We start from the raw sequence: 17,994 nt of genomic DNA on the forward strand, positions 1-17,994 counted from the left end.
TTAGTTATAAGTCTTCATACATTATTTTTCAAATTAAAAATGTATTACTAGACATAAGAAAAACTGGAATGAACGTAGAATTTGTCTGGGTACCCTCCCACAGAGGTATAGCGGGCAATGAACTGGTTGATTCTGTAGCAAGACAAGGATTGTTTAATGAAGATTGTTCAGACAATATCAAAACTCCATTTACAGACTTTTATCATGAAGTGAAGAAGAGACAGAAGTTGCTTTGGCATGAACTTTGGAAAGAAACTAGTAAAAGTAAAGGATCTTGGTACGCAGACATACAAAATGAAATACCGGTGCAGCCATGGTATAACAAAATGAGTTGGGATTCAAGAAAATTCATATCAATAATAAACCGACTAAGGTTTGGTCACTGTTTAGTGCCAAGCCATTTATTCAAATTAAAAATTTATAAAGATAACAAATGCATGTACTGTAAAAAAGACGACGCAGATATCAATCACATAATTTTCAAGTGTTCAGCTTTTGGTATACAAAGAATAATATTAGCAAGTTCGATAGAGTTAGTAAAGGAAGAAAACGAAATTAAGTGTGATCCCCGCCACATTAAGGAATTGTTGAGGAACCATTTATTTTATAAGCCTGTTTTAGATTTCATTAGTAACACAATAGAAAAATTGTAAAATACAGTAGTAAATTTATATTTAGATGACGACGACGATAATTTTAAGTGCTTTGTATTATTTTTAAGAAAAATTGTAATATTTAAAGCAGGGCCTATAAGGACTTGTATCCAAGGCCGTTAAATAAATTAAAAAAAAAAAAAAAAAAAAATGCGAGCGTGAAACACGTCAAACGCCATTATCGAGTGAAGGTCGCTACTCGCTGTAGCGCTCGAGATCCGCTCGATGCTTCATTCGCCGATCGCCATCTTGTTGTCTTCATCACGATAACAAGAATCGATGCGTTTTTTACTCGGTTACGATTCTAATAATCATCATTTAATTCGGCGGCAAAGTGATCTGTGACCGGGAATCGATATGAAGAAAACGTCTTCTCTGGTTTGGCGGGTTTTCGATCGATTAGAGGAGAATAAACGTTGCGTTGCAGTGTTGTGCAAATTATGCGATTCGCAATACAAATATTTCGGTAATACGACGAATTTACGAACGCATTTGGTGAATAAACATCCGATTCAGTGGGAGTTGCTCCAGAATGGAACCTTGGACGACTCTAATATCCGCGTGTACGACGTCGATGAGAGCACAAGCCAAAGCCAAAGTCATAGTACGCCCAGGCGGAAGAGATTCATAAAATCCTACAAAGACAATAACGTACGTTACTCCGTATCTGTTGATCTTAATAAAAAAGGAAATGACCGAAACCCCTCCAACTCAATGCCAGTTATAGAAATACAACGGGTATTTATATTCTTAAATAGGTTATACTGTGATAATGATGTATTCAATATTGATAACACTAACTATCTTTCTGATTCAAATTCAATTCTTATCCCGAGTGACCCGAGTCCTGATTCGAATCGAATTCGATGCCGAAAATCGGCATATCGACTTGTTATTCGTTCTAAACGATTAATCAATCAAATCGATTGGAACGATTGTTTGGATAAATCGTTTTGGCAAAGTGATTCGCGTCTCATTTCGATCTCGATTTTGACATATCAGTTATGTAATACATACTGTAACAATATCGATTACCGATTTAGGAATTAGGTTTAGGATTGTCGTAACTCGTTACTCGACACAAATTACAATGATAGAAAAATTAAATAATATCTGAAGTAATAATCAAAACAGGAATCAAAATTAAAAATTACAAAATTATTATAGCTTCCTTTTCATGCCTGGGTTTTACTAAATTATTTGTTACACTTATCTTAATAAAAATAACTTAATTTCAGGTTGATGTGTTAGAAAATTCAGAAACAGAGAATGAAACCCAGTTGGAAAGCAACGAGGAACCTTTGACCATAGTGCGGCAGATGCATGCAGGTCAAGCTTCCGATGAAGAGTGGCTCAACGAGGAAGTCTATGAAGAATACCAACCCAAGCGAAAGAAGACCAAGTACAGGACAATCAAAAGAGAAGTTTTATCACCACCTCCCAGTAATTCCAAATATAGACTGTTGGATCCACACGGTTATACCAAACAGAGTCATGGGTATTCCAAACCTGCACCAGAGCGAGTGCTGGTTGATAGCAGTCACAGGAAAGACGAATATTCAGTGTTTGGAGAATATGTGGGTAACAGACTGCGTAAATTCAAAAACTCTCAAGTGCGAGGCAATTTACAGCAGTTGATTACCACTATACTCTGGCAAGCCGAGTATGGACTGTATGATAATATTGAAACAGTGAAGAGGGTAATATTACATTCTGTGCAAGAGATGGTAGTGGAACAAACCACAGAGCAAATTGTTGTGCAAGAGGAAGACATACAACAAAAAGAAACTATTATTAACTCTGAGGAAAACTAACTAAACCAAAGAATCTATTTCTTAATTATGTATTCAATTATGTAAAGACATTTGTTTAAAATTAATAAATCACCAAATAAATACTTGTTTGTAATAAATTATTTTACAGTTCTATCAATATTTGTTACTTAATTCAAAGATTCTGCAATTTTATCATGTACCTACATTGTATATACTATAATTTAATCATTTAATCATAGATTATAAATTGCAAGCATTGGCTTTAAAACATTTTTTTAAATGATATTTTATTCTAAGTCAATGTGCTGAAAACCTCATCAAAATATGTTCAGTTTCAGTTTTTTCTATGGTTGAATACATGCATAAATACGTAGCAAATTACCAATTAAGTACTTTGAAATAATCAATCTGATGAAAATAATATATTCCTGTTATTTGATGACATAAGTAAATTACATTAAAATGATCTAAAATAGAAAAAAATCAAAAACTCATACCTATAAAAAATTAGTAATACAAGCGCAAATACGCATTGCGCATGCGCCTGCAAAAGTGGCAAACTATTCTCCTCTCGCTCACTCCTCCAAACGTCAATAGGCAGTCTACCAACATGGCGACGTTATGCCGTACGTCGGGAAAATTATTGGGAAAAGTGCAGTTTTTGCCGGTATGCTCGCGTAATTTCAGTTCAGTAAAGTGCAATAGATATTACAAAAATGTGTGGAAGACATGTGCGTGTGTTTTGGGCGGAGGGATGGTCTTGTACGCCGCTAGTTACAAACGCGGAGGCACAGTATACGCTCTCAAAGCTAAGGTAAGAAATATATTTAGAAACGTCAAAAAGCTATTTTTAACCTCTTTGCAGTTTGGTATCGCTCCGTAATGTGTTATAATAAATTGTAGCAGGTTACAAAAATGCACTAATGACTCGTCTCTAATCGATTGGTAAGGTTATTTCCTTGTTTTCATTTGTCATGTTGGTAATGACAGTTGCCTGTTGCAGTTGTGAATGTAAACAAATGATAAGTGATAACAACTCTGTTGTGATATTGCTATGTAAGTTAACACCATTGGTTCGGCGATAAACTTGGGAGGGTTCAATTCTAGATGAGGGCTAATTTAGGAAATTTTAACAATGACAGCTTATAAAATAAAGATAGATCTCCTTAGATTTAGTTAGACGTATCTGAGTTGCACACTTAAACTGTGGTCCTTTGGAATGTTAGTCTCCCACAGCACAGTAAGCTGATATTTACTCACTTTTATACTGTGGTCCTTTCTGAATGTTAGTCTTCCATTGCAAAGCTCTACTGTACTATAAGCTCTATGAGTACTATATGTTTAGGTTGTTAAAAAAAAAGAAAACACTCTGATCTAGATCACAGAAATAGTGATATACATTATTTTTTAACTGAACCGTATTAATCAATAATCAGTAGTAATACACAATGCATAATAATTACTTACCACAGAGAGTGGGCCACACTCAACACTCATCATGAGTTCACTCATTGTATTATGTTGTTACTAACTTGCTGCTCAATTGTGTTATTGCATTACCTTATTGCCTCAGTGGGCCAGTACGCTGTAACTTCGGATCAAAACATACTCGGTTCAAGTTCTGGGTCAGACAATGAGCTGTTCTTTCTTTCAAAAAGTTCTCAGTAGCAGCCCAAAATTGAAAACTTGATGGTGGCACCTTCAAGAGAAGAGTGTTACGAGTGGTGCCGCCAGTAAATATTATATCTGATGGGATTCTTAAAGAGATTACATTATCACCCTAATTTTGATATTCAATCTACCTCTTACCATCTTGTGGCCATTGATGTTCAATGTACATTGATATATAATGTTGACCCTGTTGATTACAGAAAATTTGTTTTTTATATACTGTTTGGTAAACAACATGAATGAGGAGATCTCGCACCTGAAAGCTCAGTGTTGGTTGACCCCATACTAGGTGGGCCGAGAACATCAAACAGGTTGCAGGGAGCCCCTGGATGCTGGCGGCTCAAGACTGTTGTGCTGGGAAGTTCATGCAAGAGGCCTATGTCCAGCAATGGACGTTTATCATCTCTTTTGTGGAACATTTGGGGCTCATCCAGGTCAATTTCCTCTATGGCGACTTCCTGAAGAAGGAGTTTGTTATAAACAGGCCCTCCTTCTCCAGGAAGTCCTCCAACATTTAGCCCACTCTCAACTCTAGAAGCTCCTCACGCTCAGCTTTGCGGTGAAGTCCCCCACATCAGTATTGCAATTGTAATGTTGCAATGGTAATGTGTTGTATGAGGATATATCTATCCTCCTACAGTGGAGCATATTGTTATTATTAGGTAATTATAGCATTTAATGAAACAAATCTTATTTATATGATATAGCACTACACATTATATTATGAACTAGCGGACGCCCGCGACTTCGTCCGCGTGAAACTCGATGTAAACTTTCAACTACCCCTACCCGTACTACCCTACTCCTACCCATTTTTTTAATTTTCCGCACAGTTTTTTAAATTTTTTCTATCATAAGAATGTTCTCCTGACAATAACAAACACATCAAAAAACATAAAATAATGAAACCGGTCCAGCTGTTCACGCGTGATGGCGTGACCAAGGGATATATGGATTCATTTTCATATAGGTGTATAGATAAATGTATGTTTTATTCAAATGTGCTAATTTTTCGCACCTTGCATTTATTTCTCTCTTCAACAATTTCGCCGTTCAAAGAAATACTAGCTTATTTATTTGCACCAGAGTTCGTCACAATTAAAATATTACAAAATGTATTTAATTCGAATCCAAGACATCATGATCCATAGCTCCGTAGCCCTAGCATATTAACCGCTGGACCATCGAGACAATTCAATGAATGACATTACCCCACTCCAGTTAATGCAGGCAATTAATATCAACGCCCTAAGTACCGACCCGACGGGATCCTACTGATGATTTTGGTAACTTTTTGGTCCATTTTGAAACACGTGTTAACGGGTTAATGAGACGCCGCGGTGGTGAAACGTTAATAGGACACCAGACATATTGCTTTTGATTTTACTTTTTTTTGGGTTTCACTTTTAAAATGTCGTTCCGATTGAAAAGGTAAATAAAAACAAAAATGGTCATTAATCGTTGAAGAGTGAACACGCTTGGATCACTTATCGAGCCTGTACTAGAGCTATGCCGGAGCTCGTCCGGGGTAGTACAATCACCATGATTATTTCTGCATTGCTGTGTTTAGACTTAGAGCGCCTAAGATGCTACCAAACGACGTAGACGGCCTCCGTGGCTCAGTGGTATGCGCGGTGGATTTATTAAACGGAGGTCCTGGGTTCGAACTCCTACTGGACTGATTAAGGTTTTCTTTATTGGTTCAGGTCTGGCTGGTTTGGGGCTTCGACCGTAGCTGCGAGATTGTAGTCAAGGGCTAACTTTTAAAGAATAAAAAAAGCCCTTAGTCCCTTAGCCTTTGACTGCGATGTCACCTGGATGTTATGAGTAGGTATAGAGATGGTTTCGGGCTAACTCCGAAGTAGTACATATATGCGGCGTTTGCGTAGAAATCGTCTTCCATCTAAGGCTGCATCGACACTTGACAGTAGTCAAGGTCTAATTTGTCATTTTCTTTGAAAAAAATATATATGAGTACATATTTAGATCAGTATTGGCAGTAGTGAGGGTCACCCGGATGCTCGCCCATCACCCGGCGCTCGCTCCATCATGGGCGCGTCTCGTCTGCGATAGTGTCACTCGTGGGCGCTCGACCGTGAATGGGCGGCGGCGCATAGATGCGATCGCGCTCCACTCCGGCTTCGATACCACCGTCGCGTCCCGAAACGAGTTTAAATATTCAATCACAAGACTCAATAGTCATTTACTTAATACTAGCAGAACCCCGTGGTTTCACCCGCGTAGTTCTCGTGTTAAAAAAAGAAAGGAAAGAAAACGAGTGTGATTTAGACCTGAAGTAAAACTTCTTTAGCGTTCGCTTCGCCCGATTACACATTTCGTAACGCATTCACCAGCTTGCTCCCCGAGTCAAGCGTAGGTAATGAAGTTTTACTTTAAAAATATAGTCTGTTACTCCCTGATAGTTTTGTAGCCTCAGATCCACTTCGTACGAGTACGTATTGGATTTGATGCGTCCAATTTGATACGACGATCGATCGATACGAAATCGAGCTTACAGCACTACAAGTATAGAATTTGTATGATCTATACATTCGAGCCTTTTACGAAAACAATAAACATCGCACGTAATTACATTAATTTGTTAATGAAGAGACCACCATCAGTCGTTGACGTGCGGGCTCATCAGTCATCACCCAAACAGGCGCATAGCTCGGGTAAACCCACATCCTGCACGTCCACACATTACTTGTCTATGATTTAATAGTTCAAACAAAAGATTTGACGAGCACTTTATCGGTCAACGATAAATTATTCATTTGGTAAGCGCTGCGGTTGTTGATTCGCGCGCAGATTCGATAATGGTAACGCTGAGTCAGGCTGTGCACTCATATCGGAGCTATTTGTCCTCATGATGCTTTAATGTTTCCGTTTAATAGGTAGCTATGGTATCAGAGAATTAGAATATTCAATATGACTAAAAATGAATGCTCTATGTTATCATCATTACCATCATATCAGCCGATATACGCCCACTGCAGGACATAGGCCTTTTGTAAGGACTTCCAAACATCACGATCCTAAGCCTACATAAATAATGTAACATGGTTTAGAACAATGCTCTTGATTCTAGTAGTAACGAAGGTAACTGCAGACAGTTGACGAGTAACTGTTACAGTAGGTAAGGATTGAAAGCTTACGCTGAGCCATCGTTGCTACTAATAGGTAGGTACCGGTACTGATACGTGTTGGGAAGCTGTGTAACAGATCTAAGGTCAGCTGACCGACATCTCAGCTCAAAGGCGCGCAGCACCTGCCGCGATAAACTGTCCGCTGCTGCACCGCGTGTACTGCCGCTACAGCACTGTGCTACAGCTACGCGTCCCATCTAACTGTTCCTATCACTTAGTGCAAGTGATAGGAACAGTTAGATGGGGCGCATAGCATGTGTTTATGATAGTTTACTATCACTAGTTTTGTACTTCAGGTTGTTAGAAATAGCTTAAATATTAAGGTAAATAGTAAATACATTTAAATAGTAAAGTACACTGTAACGTAGAGGGCTATCAGCGAATTGTCTAGTTTTCTGTTTTTTTATGGTATACAAGAGTTGGAGCTTAGACCCACCACGTTGCTCCACCGGGTTGGTTGGTCAGAACATTTTTAAACGAACGAAGATTTAGAGATTTTTTTAGATAGGCATACGTTTCATCCTGAAACCCAAGCATCCGCAGGAGATGTTACAATGTTTTCGGAGAGGGTATTCTGTAAGATCTGGGTGATGTGGTCGCTTGGATACGTCAGTTTTTCCAGGATAATAGCAAAATACCTACCTAAGTTACCTAATCACTAAGTATATATATAAATTATAATTAGCTTCCTCTAATGTCTCGTAATTTATACCACTTCTGAACAATCATGATTAAGGGTACACACACTATCGACGTGCAATCAGTCACGTCGGAGCTATCATTTCCTTGAACAAAGATGATGGCATGTCGTCATGTCACTCTGCGGTCTGGTTTCAATCACATCTAACGCATACAGAGCTCGCATGACGTCAGCGAACGGTTTGTCACATTTTCTTTGAAGTCTTCAAAATTCTGTGAGGACATTTTCCTTGGTATTTACCGACTTCCTACGATGAGGAAGTAATTTGGCACGTACACAGAAGTACGTTTTTAAATGAGTGTAATTAATACCTATATCGCTTTTCGGTTGCAATTTTATTTACCGAAATCTTAGACCATGTAACACCATTGCAGCAAGTCCCATACAGCAATTAAAATTGATTTTGATGCTTTGACTATTTAGCGTTTAAGTAGTAGTAGGACATGACAGCTCACCTGAAGGAGTTACTGCCACCAAACCGCATCGCTGTGTTCTGGTTTGAAGGTCTGTCGGTGTCGGTGTAATTACAGGAACATGGGGTTTGATGGACACAGGGCGACAATGTGCAGGCCGTGTTCCTTGTATATTGTATAAGCTGCGGAGTGATGTTCAGTGGTGCTGACAAGCGACCTCTGAAGATATAATATCGACCAATGGCATCGGAGTTGGTCCAGTCCCATCTCTTTCGTACCAGCACAATGTTTCCGGTTGCGCCGGCATTGGTTGAATTTTGTCTTTTTCTATTCACGAGGTGATCTCGTTGTTCGCATGTAGCGTGACTGTGGTTTTATAGATAGGATTTCTTCTAAACGTCATCATTTGTTTTGGTTATTATCTACGAAAAGCCGCCGAATGTCACCTATACAACTGGTTGAGCGCAAAGTAGCACATTGTAAGACGTGTTCCTAGCATGTCCTTTCAAGTGTTGATAGGTGTATGGTTTTCCTTTTACGTAAAGTAAAAAAAATACCTATTTGCAATAAAACACCCAGAAATTGTGTGAAATGCGAATGTTGTTTTACCTAACAAAAAATAAACATGTCGTGCATAAAAAGCACAATGAGCAACAAGTGTTATCCAAACCGAACATGTCCCTGCGCATGTTCGACACGGCATTCCGATCATAGCGCATCGAGTGACAGCGCTAGTCGGGAACAAAAAAGCGAATGGTAACACTACCCCTGCGCCGATTATATCGCACTCACGATTAAAAGTAAATCAGTCGGTCGTCGGTGACCTGCGCACTCCACAGATATAGGCACATGACGACAGATAGGATAATATGGGCCGTAAACTGACCCAAAGTTAGCCAGATTCACTAATTGTAAACACAGAGTTTATTCTGCCATGCTTACTTATGTTGCAAAATAACATTGCTGTGTCCGGTCTGGTGGTCTGGTTGCCGGCGTAATTACTGGCACATGAGGCATAAAACCTACGTCTCAGGTTAATGGACACGGGGCGTTTTCTTTGAATGTCCTGCGAAAAATAGTTCTGTTATTTCTAAACGATGGTGTTTCACTTACAACCAGATAGATTATCTGCTTCATCCCTCAGTTAATTCTTTAAAAACAGAGAAAGTAATAAACTATGGACAATACTTTTATTTTACTATTTTTGACGACCACCCAAGGCAGGTCAAATTAAGCGCAACGCAATAAATCGTATAAAACAGAATATCTTACAATCAGCTTTCGAATTTAAAATGTCTGCATTATTATTATCCATTTGCTTAAACCATGCCATAGATAAAAGAGTACGGCAAACATACGTACAGACACTTTTTTGCATCAAGAATTAAAATTAATGTTTCTCGACGTGAAAACGATATTGTGACTACTACTACTGTACACCTGTTATTTTAGTGTCCGCTCTACCTTTTACTCGACTATCGCTAGCCCCATCATTCAACCCCCAGCAAACAAATAGGCCATAACCTATTAAGTAAAGGGTGTTTCTCAGAACGGACCACCGACGTCGCGCATTGATCCAATTCTCCATTTCTTAGCGTCGCGGGTTAACGCGACAGCCTTTTGTTCAAAGCCTTTATGTACTGTTGTTTATGAGCTTCATTGTGTTAGAACACAGAAGTTATGCAATTTGTTTGTGTTGACTGTGACACCACCTAATAATTAATGACGCTCGACTGAACATTACTAGACATCGCGCTTACTTCGACGAAGAACGACGAAAACCTAAAGGAAGAGTCCTTGCTAAAGACGTCCGTGGCGTGAAGAGAGACGCCTCAGCCGCCTCTTCAGGCCCAATCGAACGATTATTACATCATGACAAGTAATAATTTGACAATTTCAATTAAACAGAATTAAGTCGTTATTTTTCACAGCTCTGGATGGGGTTATTCATTGGAGTTGGGAGAAAAACCTTTTACCGATTCCTACAGAGCCTTTTGTTTTACGTTACCTTTTGTAAATGCTGCTTCTGAGTCCTGGTCCGGAGTCAAGGAATTATTGAAGCTAATCCATAATGCTATAAGGCTCTTCTCGGCTGATTCCTCTATTTTAATGGCCTACTTCAGGGTCAGGCCTTCCTTATAGAAGAAGGGATTTAGATCCACCTCGCTGCTGCAATACGGGTTCATGGAATTAGTATTTTGTTGAATTGCAGTCTTAAATGGCGTTAACTTAAAAGAGGTGATGCGTTTAATTGAATCTATAACTCTCTTTCTATTTTCTTTTTTTGCTTTTGAGCTTTCGTATCATAATGCTACTAGTTCTGATGTTCTTGCCGGCGGTGGTCAGGACACTTTCAGACCAGAAATTTGTCAATTGAGTATTAATATAACTAAATATTTATTCCAAAACCTAAAAAATTAAAGCAACCATTCAATTGTACCAAAAAGATCATATCAAAGTTGTTAATCTTCTTTTTTTCTTCCATGAATACCAACTTAGAACTTCTATCAAATTGAATAGTGATCGATGTTTAACAAACAATAAAATGTTATTTTGCCCAGTTAACGAACGATCGAAATGATCGTTTAAATCCAAAAGGATCACAACAAGGATCTGCTCGTACTCGTAACTATGATGCACGTCAGTTAGAACAACTGAAATGCGTCTTACGCGTAGTTAACTTGATTTATGGCGACGTATTTAAATAGGTCGACGTTTACATAGATCCTGTATGAATGTATTTCTTAATATAAAAAAATATTTGCTGTTTGTCAGTATCGCCAAAACTGAAAAACAGCTTGACCGATGTGTGTTACTTTAGTTTTGTTTGTCTTAATACTGAAGCAGCTTTAAATTAAAGAAATTTAATGTTTCTCTCAAATGTTTTGCCACATTGTCTTCAAATTAGTGAAAGAATTTTAAAAATCAATCCAGTAGTCTTAAGTTACGTACAAAAATACAAATCTTGTATAATATAGACCTAGTACAGACAACTAGACACTCCGCCTATGTCTCCCGCAAATAGCATGACGGTTCGTTTTATGCTAGCCACTCCCCATACAAAAAACTTTAAATGTTCTTACCGCGCAAACGGAAGGACATCTGATAAAACTTTTTGTGTGTTGGTTGCGAAGTGCATGACATCGTGTAGATCGCGACTAACACACGATCAGTTTTATCTGATGTCCTGCGTTAGCGCTGCAGGCACGTGGACTTATTGGATGGTGAGTGACTAGCATCAGTAGATCCAGAGATTGCCCTTGTAGAGAGCAAATTTCACCTCTCGTCACAAACTTTACCTCTTTATAATATTAGTATAGGTAGAGCGAAGATTCGCGCATGCAAAGCCAGAGCTAATGGCATAGTATAATCAGGTATCCTGATAGTTTCAATTAGCGCTATATAAAGTCTGTCCGTGCGCGGCCGCGGGGAGGACAACCGACGGAATATTTTACCTTTGATTTATTACATCGGCAATTACTAATGAAATACTGTGCGAAGTGTACACTGTTGCGACGAGTTATATTTCCGCATGGAATTGAACCCGCGGCCCGTTAATGGCACCCATTACGAGGACCAGCTTTCCAGGCTATCGGGGAATCGTGGACCTTTTGAAGGAATGCTATTGCCGCCCGCTGACATTAAACGTCGAAGATACGCTGAAACTGTGCTACTTGTCTTTTATTATGAGATATAGAGCTTAGATTCACAGTACTACTCCAAATTATATCTGCTGCATTTTACAAATGAATTTATAAAACAAAGATGCTTCAATGAAATCGAACTCGGATAAGAGAGAAAAGAAGATGTTGTTGGTTCTTGCTGATTCTGCCTACTATACGAGTAGTAGGGTCACTAGAAAGAAACTTGTCTGTATATGGTTTAAAGGAACGAATATAATCAGTGCTCAAATAAGTTATTTATATGCGACTAATATTCCCCGAACGTGAATACGAAGATTTTGTGTTCAGAGTAGGTTACAAGCAGTAGTCTACTACTAACCTAAAACCTACTCTCGAAGTACACCGATCTTACTTTTCTTGTCTCCGGGATACTTAGCGGGCGGATTCTGGCTTTTCTAATTTTGAGAAGGTTTCTCATCGTCATCAAGTGAATGTTTTTTTTGATCTACTGGATTTAATTTTTACCTGAACTTGCGGCACGCTCCTAATTGGGTGTACTGATGGGATTCTGGTGAAAGCCTATATTGACCACGCATAGCAGAAAAACTCTGCCGCTTCGATAATATTCTATTTTATATCACTGTGGCCATTTATATTCCAACCGCTTAATCTAATCATTTGAAAATGTTGTCAAAATGCATCATATTTATTTGATTTGTTATAAGTAGGTAATTGGTGCAAGTTAAAAATTACCTTTAAAATTTTGCTAGAGAATACATATCTTGAAAAGCTTGTATATCAATGTTGACACTTCTAAATTGTGAGAACGAGCAAAATGCATTTCTCTTTCTTTGATGCCTTTCTATTACTATATTAACGTTTATGGGACGGCAGTGTCAACCGCCGTGGCTTAATCGATACTTGGTAATTTATTGAATGTTTGACATTCTACCACCTAATAGAGTTTGTTTCTTGCCTGGTAAGGTTTTATTACTTGCTATTGCATATTTTCCTAATACTATTACGCTTAAATTTTACAATATATCCTATTAAGTAATTACCTAGAAATAGAAATGTTTTGAAATTATGTACGAGTAAATACTTATTTATGGATGTCGACCATTGTTGTTATTTCTAAGTTTGACCATACGATTCCTGTGATTCAATAATATTGCTAAATTATTGCTAGCTATTGCTTCGCCCACATGTAAATAGTTTTCTTCAGTAAAAACTGGTTAATAGAGTTCGTGCAATGCTCATAGCGCAGTTCACTATCAACTGTCACTTTTAAAATGCACGATTCTTTTTACGATAATCGGTAAACTAATTCAAGCCGTAATCATTATTACCCTTATCGTAGTCGGGTCAGTATTAAAAATAAAAATTAGTAAGTCTGAAAACTAAGAATATTAATAATTTTAGTTCAGTTGGTACTTACTGAACAGTGTCTACTCGTAGATATCCTTCAATCTATTATTTCTGTACCTAAGTATAATACTTTACGATGCTACCCTTCACATAAAACGCATACCTCCGTCTCCATCTAAATCTCAATCCATTGATTCCACTCAATTATATCCGCCGAAAACACAGCCAGGGGTGTCAACCCCGCGAATGTCACTAACAAAACATCGAACTTAATTTACACTCGAGGAATTTTTCAATCAACTGCACGAGAACCCTGCTGATAAAGATCTCGACGATGGAAATTAGATCACAACCATTGTTATAATAGAGCCCAAATTGATCTGACAAGTCGTGAAGGTGGAAAACATAATACATCCACACGAGAGTCCTAATGATAAGGATCTTGAGAATGAAAATTTAACCTTGATTGTTTATAAACTGAGTTCAAAGTTGTGTGGCGGGTTGATGTCGTGGAAAAAAGGTGAAATGGCGCGTACAATAGGACGGTTGGGCCATTGAAACAAATCTGTTGTCGAGGCACAGGGCGAAGGGCGAGCATCCTAAACATGTGCTACACTGGTTTGAACGGCTGATGGGAGATTACATAATTGTGTTTGACTGTTCCGATCTAATCGATCGGACATAATTGCGGTAGGACTTCGGTAAATATATCATCCGTGTGTTTAAAGCCCTAATTGTCCAATTATCCACTTTGAGAATTTTTTTCATTGTCTTTTATTACATGATATTATGTTTGCAATCAGTAGGAAGATGTGTAATGACTTTAATATTATGAAAATTCGATGACTACCTATCTTGAGTTTTTTGATCGGTGAAATACTTGAGGTTGTTGGTTTTCACGTGTCAGGTGTTTTCAAGCTTAGAGTTTAATCGTATTATTTTTCAAAACGAGATTTTTTTGCAGTTTAGTTAAAGATTTTTTTGTAGGTAACTAGAATGCTAATCAGATCGAGCTAATGTAAAAATAGTTGGTAACTGGCGTAGCAGGCAGACAGTGAACAAACGATTACAAGAAACGTTCTCTGTCGGCAAACACAACGCGCTGTTGACTGTAGAGATGGTGGTAGAGTGCTACCTTGACAAATAGAGACAAATCTATTGGTACTTGATAGTAATTAATCCCAACTAAATTTATCATTAACAAAGCATCATATAGTCGTGCTATAAATAGTGTTTTAGACACGTACATATGTAGTGCAGGGATAACACCCGATATGGACTCCTAAACACATTACGATGCAGCGACGCGGTGATTTATTCCTCAGACGTCGATCCCATATCGTACAATACATCATTCCCGCGCTGTATTCATTGTGTTGTTCAAGCTCTCCCTCAATCTTATCTCCTCGAGAAAATATCTGTTGAGTTCCTCCTTTTTCTACTTCAAAAAATCCATTCAAATGCAATGCATTTTCCGCTTTCGTAGCCAAAGCTCTTATATTTTCCATATTGTTTGTCTTTTTTATTCGTTTTTGCTTATTATTTATCATATCAGAAAAAACAACAAAAATATGGAAAGCAAGATAAGTCCTTATTTATTGGTGAGTTTCTTCTGTTATCTTAATAATAAGTTTGTTTTATTGTTGCCCATTACCGTCTTAACTGCTAAAGCAATCTTGACTATGTTTAGCACAAAGATAGATTGTGTTCTGATATCTATCGGTTTTTGGAACTAAGTAAGTATATGTCCCGCTTATGTCACTTCGATGAGCTCTGTCGCTAACTTTGGTCCTTTTGTTATATACCCATTTCGGACTGAATTCCTCAATGATACTTCAAGCGTAGTTTTCTCTATCGAATGCTGAAACCCTAAGTAATAAGGTCCACAGTATGCGACCATGTTTTAAATGCATAAGTATCGTTACGTTACTGAAAATATTCACTTTTGATAGTAGTCTAGTAGTGACTATACTTCATGATAAATAACCATACAAAAATAAAAACTATAAATGTAAAACTATGTAAATCTTTTTGTAGTGTGTTTAATACAGGCAGATTAAGATGGTGTAAATGTCACAGCGTACACAAAGCTATCAACATGATTGGGCACGGTGCGCGCGGTGGCGCATGGTCATGGGCGCGGCGCAGGTTCATTAGCGCAAATCTCGTGGTCGCCTATGTCGGGCGTGCGCCGACGGTGCCGACAAACGCGCTGTCATATCGTATCGGGAGATCTTGATTGAGATTTATTGGACACATCGCTCCAGTCAGCTCGCAGTGTAGTTTGAGAGCTGGTGGAAATTATTGTTTCATTTTGAACCTACTTAATTGAATAACATAAAAAAACTGTCAACAAAATATAATGTAGCAAATGTTAATCAAAAAGAACTATATTTTATTAAAAAGTAATAGAAAAAAAACATGAAACCAACTTCATATTGGGAGAAGAGATAGGTAAATCTAAAGTAAATTCTACTAATTTTTTTTAATTGTACAAAGTGACAAAATTTATATATAACTTGAAACCTTACACCGACTTCAAACATTAAGTAGTTGGTATATTTACCTATTTTAGATTATTTTTTTCATGATATGTCCCGTATTATGTTTTGATCGTTAAGTATGATTTGCATAATCTATTATTCATTCGTATTTGCATACTTTAAACCCCTGGTTTACAGACAACAATGATTTTTTAAATTATTTTGTAAGCTGATGTTTATTCAGACCTTACCATCCAAAGGGGAATTGCGACAGTGCTTTGCTTGAGGGTGCAGGAGGATGAGACAATTAGGCGGCTTTGTTTTTTTTTAGTTTTATTTGTTTAGTAAGTTAATGTGTTCTATCAAGCTTTCCGGTGAAATGCTTTTAACTGACCACAGATCTCCGGCACAGAAAACATATGTAACATATGTATAAGTATCTCCGGTCTTACAACAATAGTTAATGGTTTGTGCAACAAATATACATGTATCGTAGGAACTGATTTAATCAGTCCCCAGCCACTACCTCCTAGCCTACGCACATCAGTCTGTGATTCCACAGCAATAATATTACCGCTCCAAAAAGTATATGACATATCTTCAGCCGCCGCGATACGGTCTATATCGGGGCCGCGTTAATTCCGTCCGATGTTCGGACGCGACGTCCGGTCCGCGGCGTCCGATGATTTGTTTTGACCATTCGTTAGCGCTCCGAATTGGGAATTAGGAGTTATGAGTTAGCAATGGACCAAATTGATTGCCTGTAAATTGAATCCTGCGGCTATTTGTGGTAGCTTCGATGAATGATCGATTTGTGTGGGTTTTTTAATTTTTTGAATACAGGTATTTGACTGCGGTCTTATGTGCTATGTTATTCGCAATATGTTTTCAATATAATCATGGAAATTGCAATGAGAACAGGAAATATAAGACGGCACTTTACATGTAATGCCCTTGCGCACTGTAGGCCGTTCTTGGTCTGTAGCCATATGACACGTCGAGTCTCTTTCTACAAACGCTAATGCTTTCCAATGTATGGAAAGGCCGATGCCGATAAGAAATCTCATTCCCATACATTTTTTTAAATTTCCGTAGCGGTTGCGATTGTAGAAAGAGAATTTACGTGCCAAATGGCCATGACAGAGTAGTTGTTGTGCTATGGCTTCCCAAGGATCTCAAGGCATCTGTTTACTACGGCTATTGCCTTTGGAGTCTTCCCATCCCATCTTTGTTTCATGGATTACATCCTATGAACATGATTACAGTACGCGTCCAAGGGGTATCGAGAATGTAGCGGAGTAGATCTCTGCTGTCTTGCAGGCCTATGGTTGACCGGCGAAATCTATGGTCGGTCTATGATTCTATGGCATTCCCTCCAAACCCACACATACCGGGTCTCGGGTAAAATGTAAACAATGCCCAAAACCCGCAGCCGACACTCCACAGGCTCACAGTCACCCACATATCACGTGCTCTATTTCACAGCTTTCTCTCCAATACGCGCCGCGCATTCCTTCGTTGATTTACTATACGAGTGACGGCGTAAAGTCCCATTGAGAAATTGGATCACGCGGCCATCTTTTATTTAGTACACGGCTTCTGTCTACGAGACTTCGATGTCACCTGATGGTGAATGTCAGTGCAGACAATGTTGTAGCTTGTCTATGAACTAATGCTGAGCTGTAAACCTTTTCTGTTTGGTGTCACAGACTCATATAGTGTCTTAGATAGAATGTACTGTTTGTGACACTAAAAATGAATAAGCTTTTTTTCTTTCTTTCTTTCTATACTAATATTATAAAGCTGAAGAGTTTGTTTGTTTGCTTGAACGCGCTAATCTCAGGAACTACTGGTCCGATTTGAAAAATCCTTTCAGTGTTAGATAACCCATTTATCGAGGTAGGCTATAGGCTGTATATTATATACTCATGAATCTGGTGTTTACGTCATATTATCAGCCTATTTGAAAGGTTTACTACAGAGCTAGCCCTCCGTAAAGTAAAGGGGATTTGAAGCTTGGACCCTCCATGATCCAAAAGCGGTTAGTGGGCGGGTGATAATGTTTGGGACTATAATTATTACTTAGGTAAGGGGCCTTATTATTATCCTTTAAAGACTATTCTTTTGCTGATAGATTAATTTCAAATACTATACTAAGC

General features: G+C 38.3%; 2 protein-coding genes across 5 annotated transcripts in view; both read left to right on the forward strand.

The window, feature by feature from the left end:
* Positions 1-823: 823 nt before the first annotated feature.
* On the forward strand, positions 824-2,550 carry LOC112053062 (uncharacterized). Of its 2 annotated transcripts, none has more exons than XM_024092334.2 (2): positions 824-1,391; positions 1,892-2,550. In XM_024092334.2, exons 1-2 carry the CDS (start codon positions 1,011-1,013, stop codon positions 2,465-2,467), a joined length of 957 nt encoding a protein of 318 aa, XP_023948102.1. In that variant the 5' UTR covers positions 824-1,010; the 3' UTR covers positions 2,468-2,550. The 2 variants fall into 2 exon arrangements, with proteins under 2 accessions (XP_023948102.1, XP_023948103.1); XM_024092335.2 differs by having other exon boundaries at positions 826-1,304.
* A 445-nt stretch (positions 2,551-2,995) lies between these two features.
* LOC112053071 (calcium uptake protein 3, mitochondrial) overlaps positions 2,996-17,994 on the forward strand; it is a 77,300-nt gene continuing 62,301 nt past the window's right edge. Inside the window, exon 1 of one of the 3 annotated variants that reach the window (XM_052888466.1) lies at positions 2,996-3,242. Coding sequence is in view for 2 of the 3 variants with exons in the window: in XM_024092348.2 (XP_023948116.2) it covers positions 3,039-3,242 (204 nt within the window). In the remaining variant the exon portion in view is untranslated. The remainder of the gene's footprint in view (positions 3,243-17,994) is intronic. The other 2 variants (XM_024092348.2, XM_024092351.2) reach the window with 2 other exon arrangements.

Source organism: Bicyclus anynana, chromosome 22 (genome assembly GCF_947172395.1).
Source record: "Bicyclus anynana chromosome 22, ilBicAnyn1.1, whole genome shotgun sequence".
Lineage (NCBI taxonomy): Eukaryota > Metazoa > Arthropoda > Insecta > Lepidoptera > Nymphalidae > Bicyclus > Bicyclus anynana.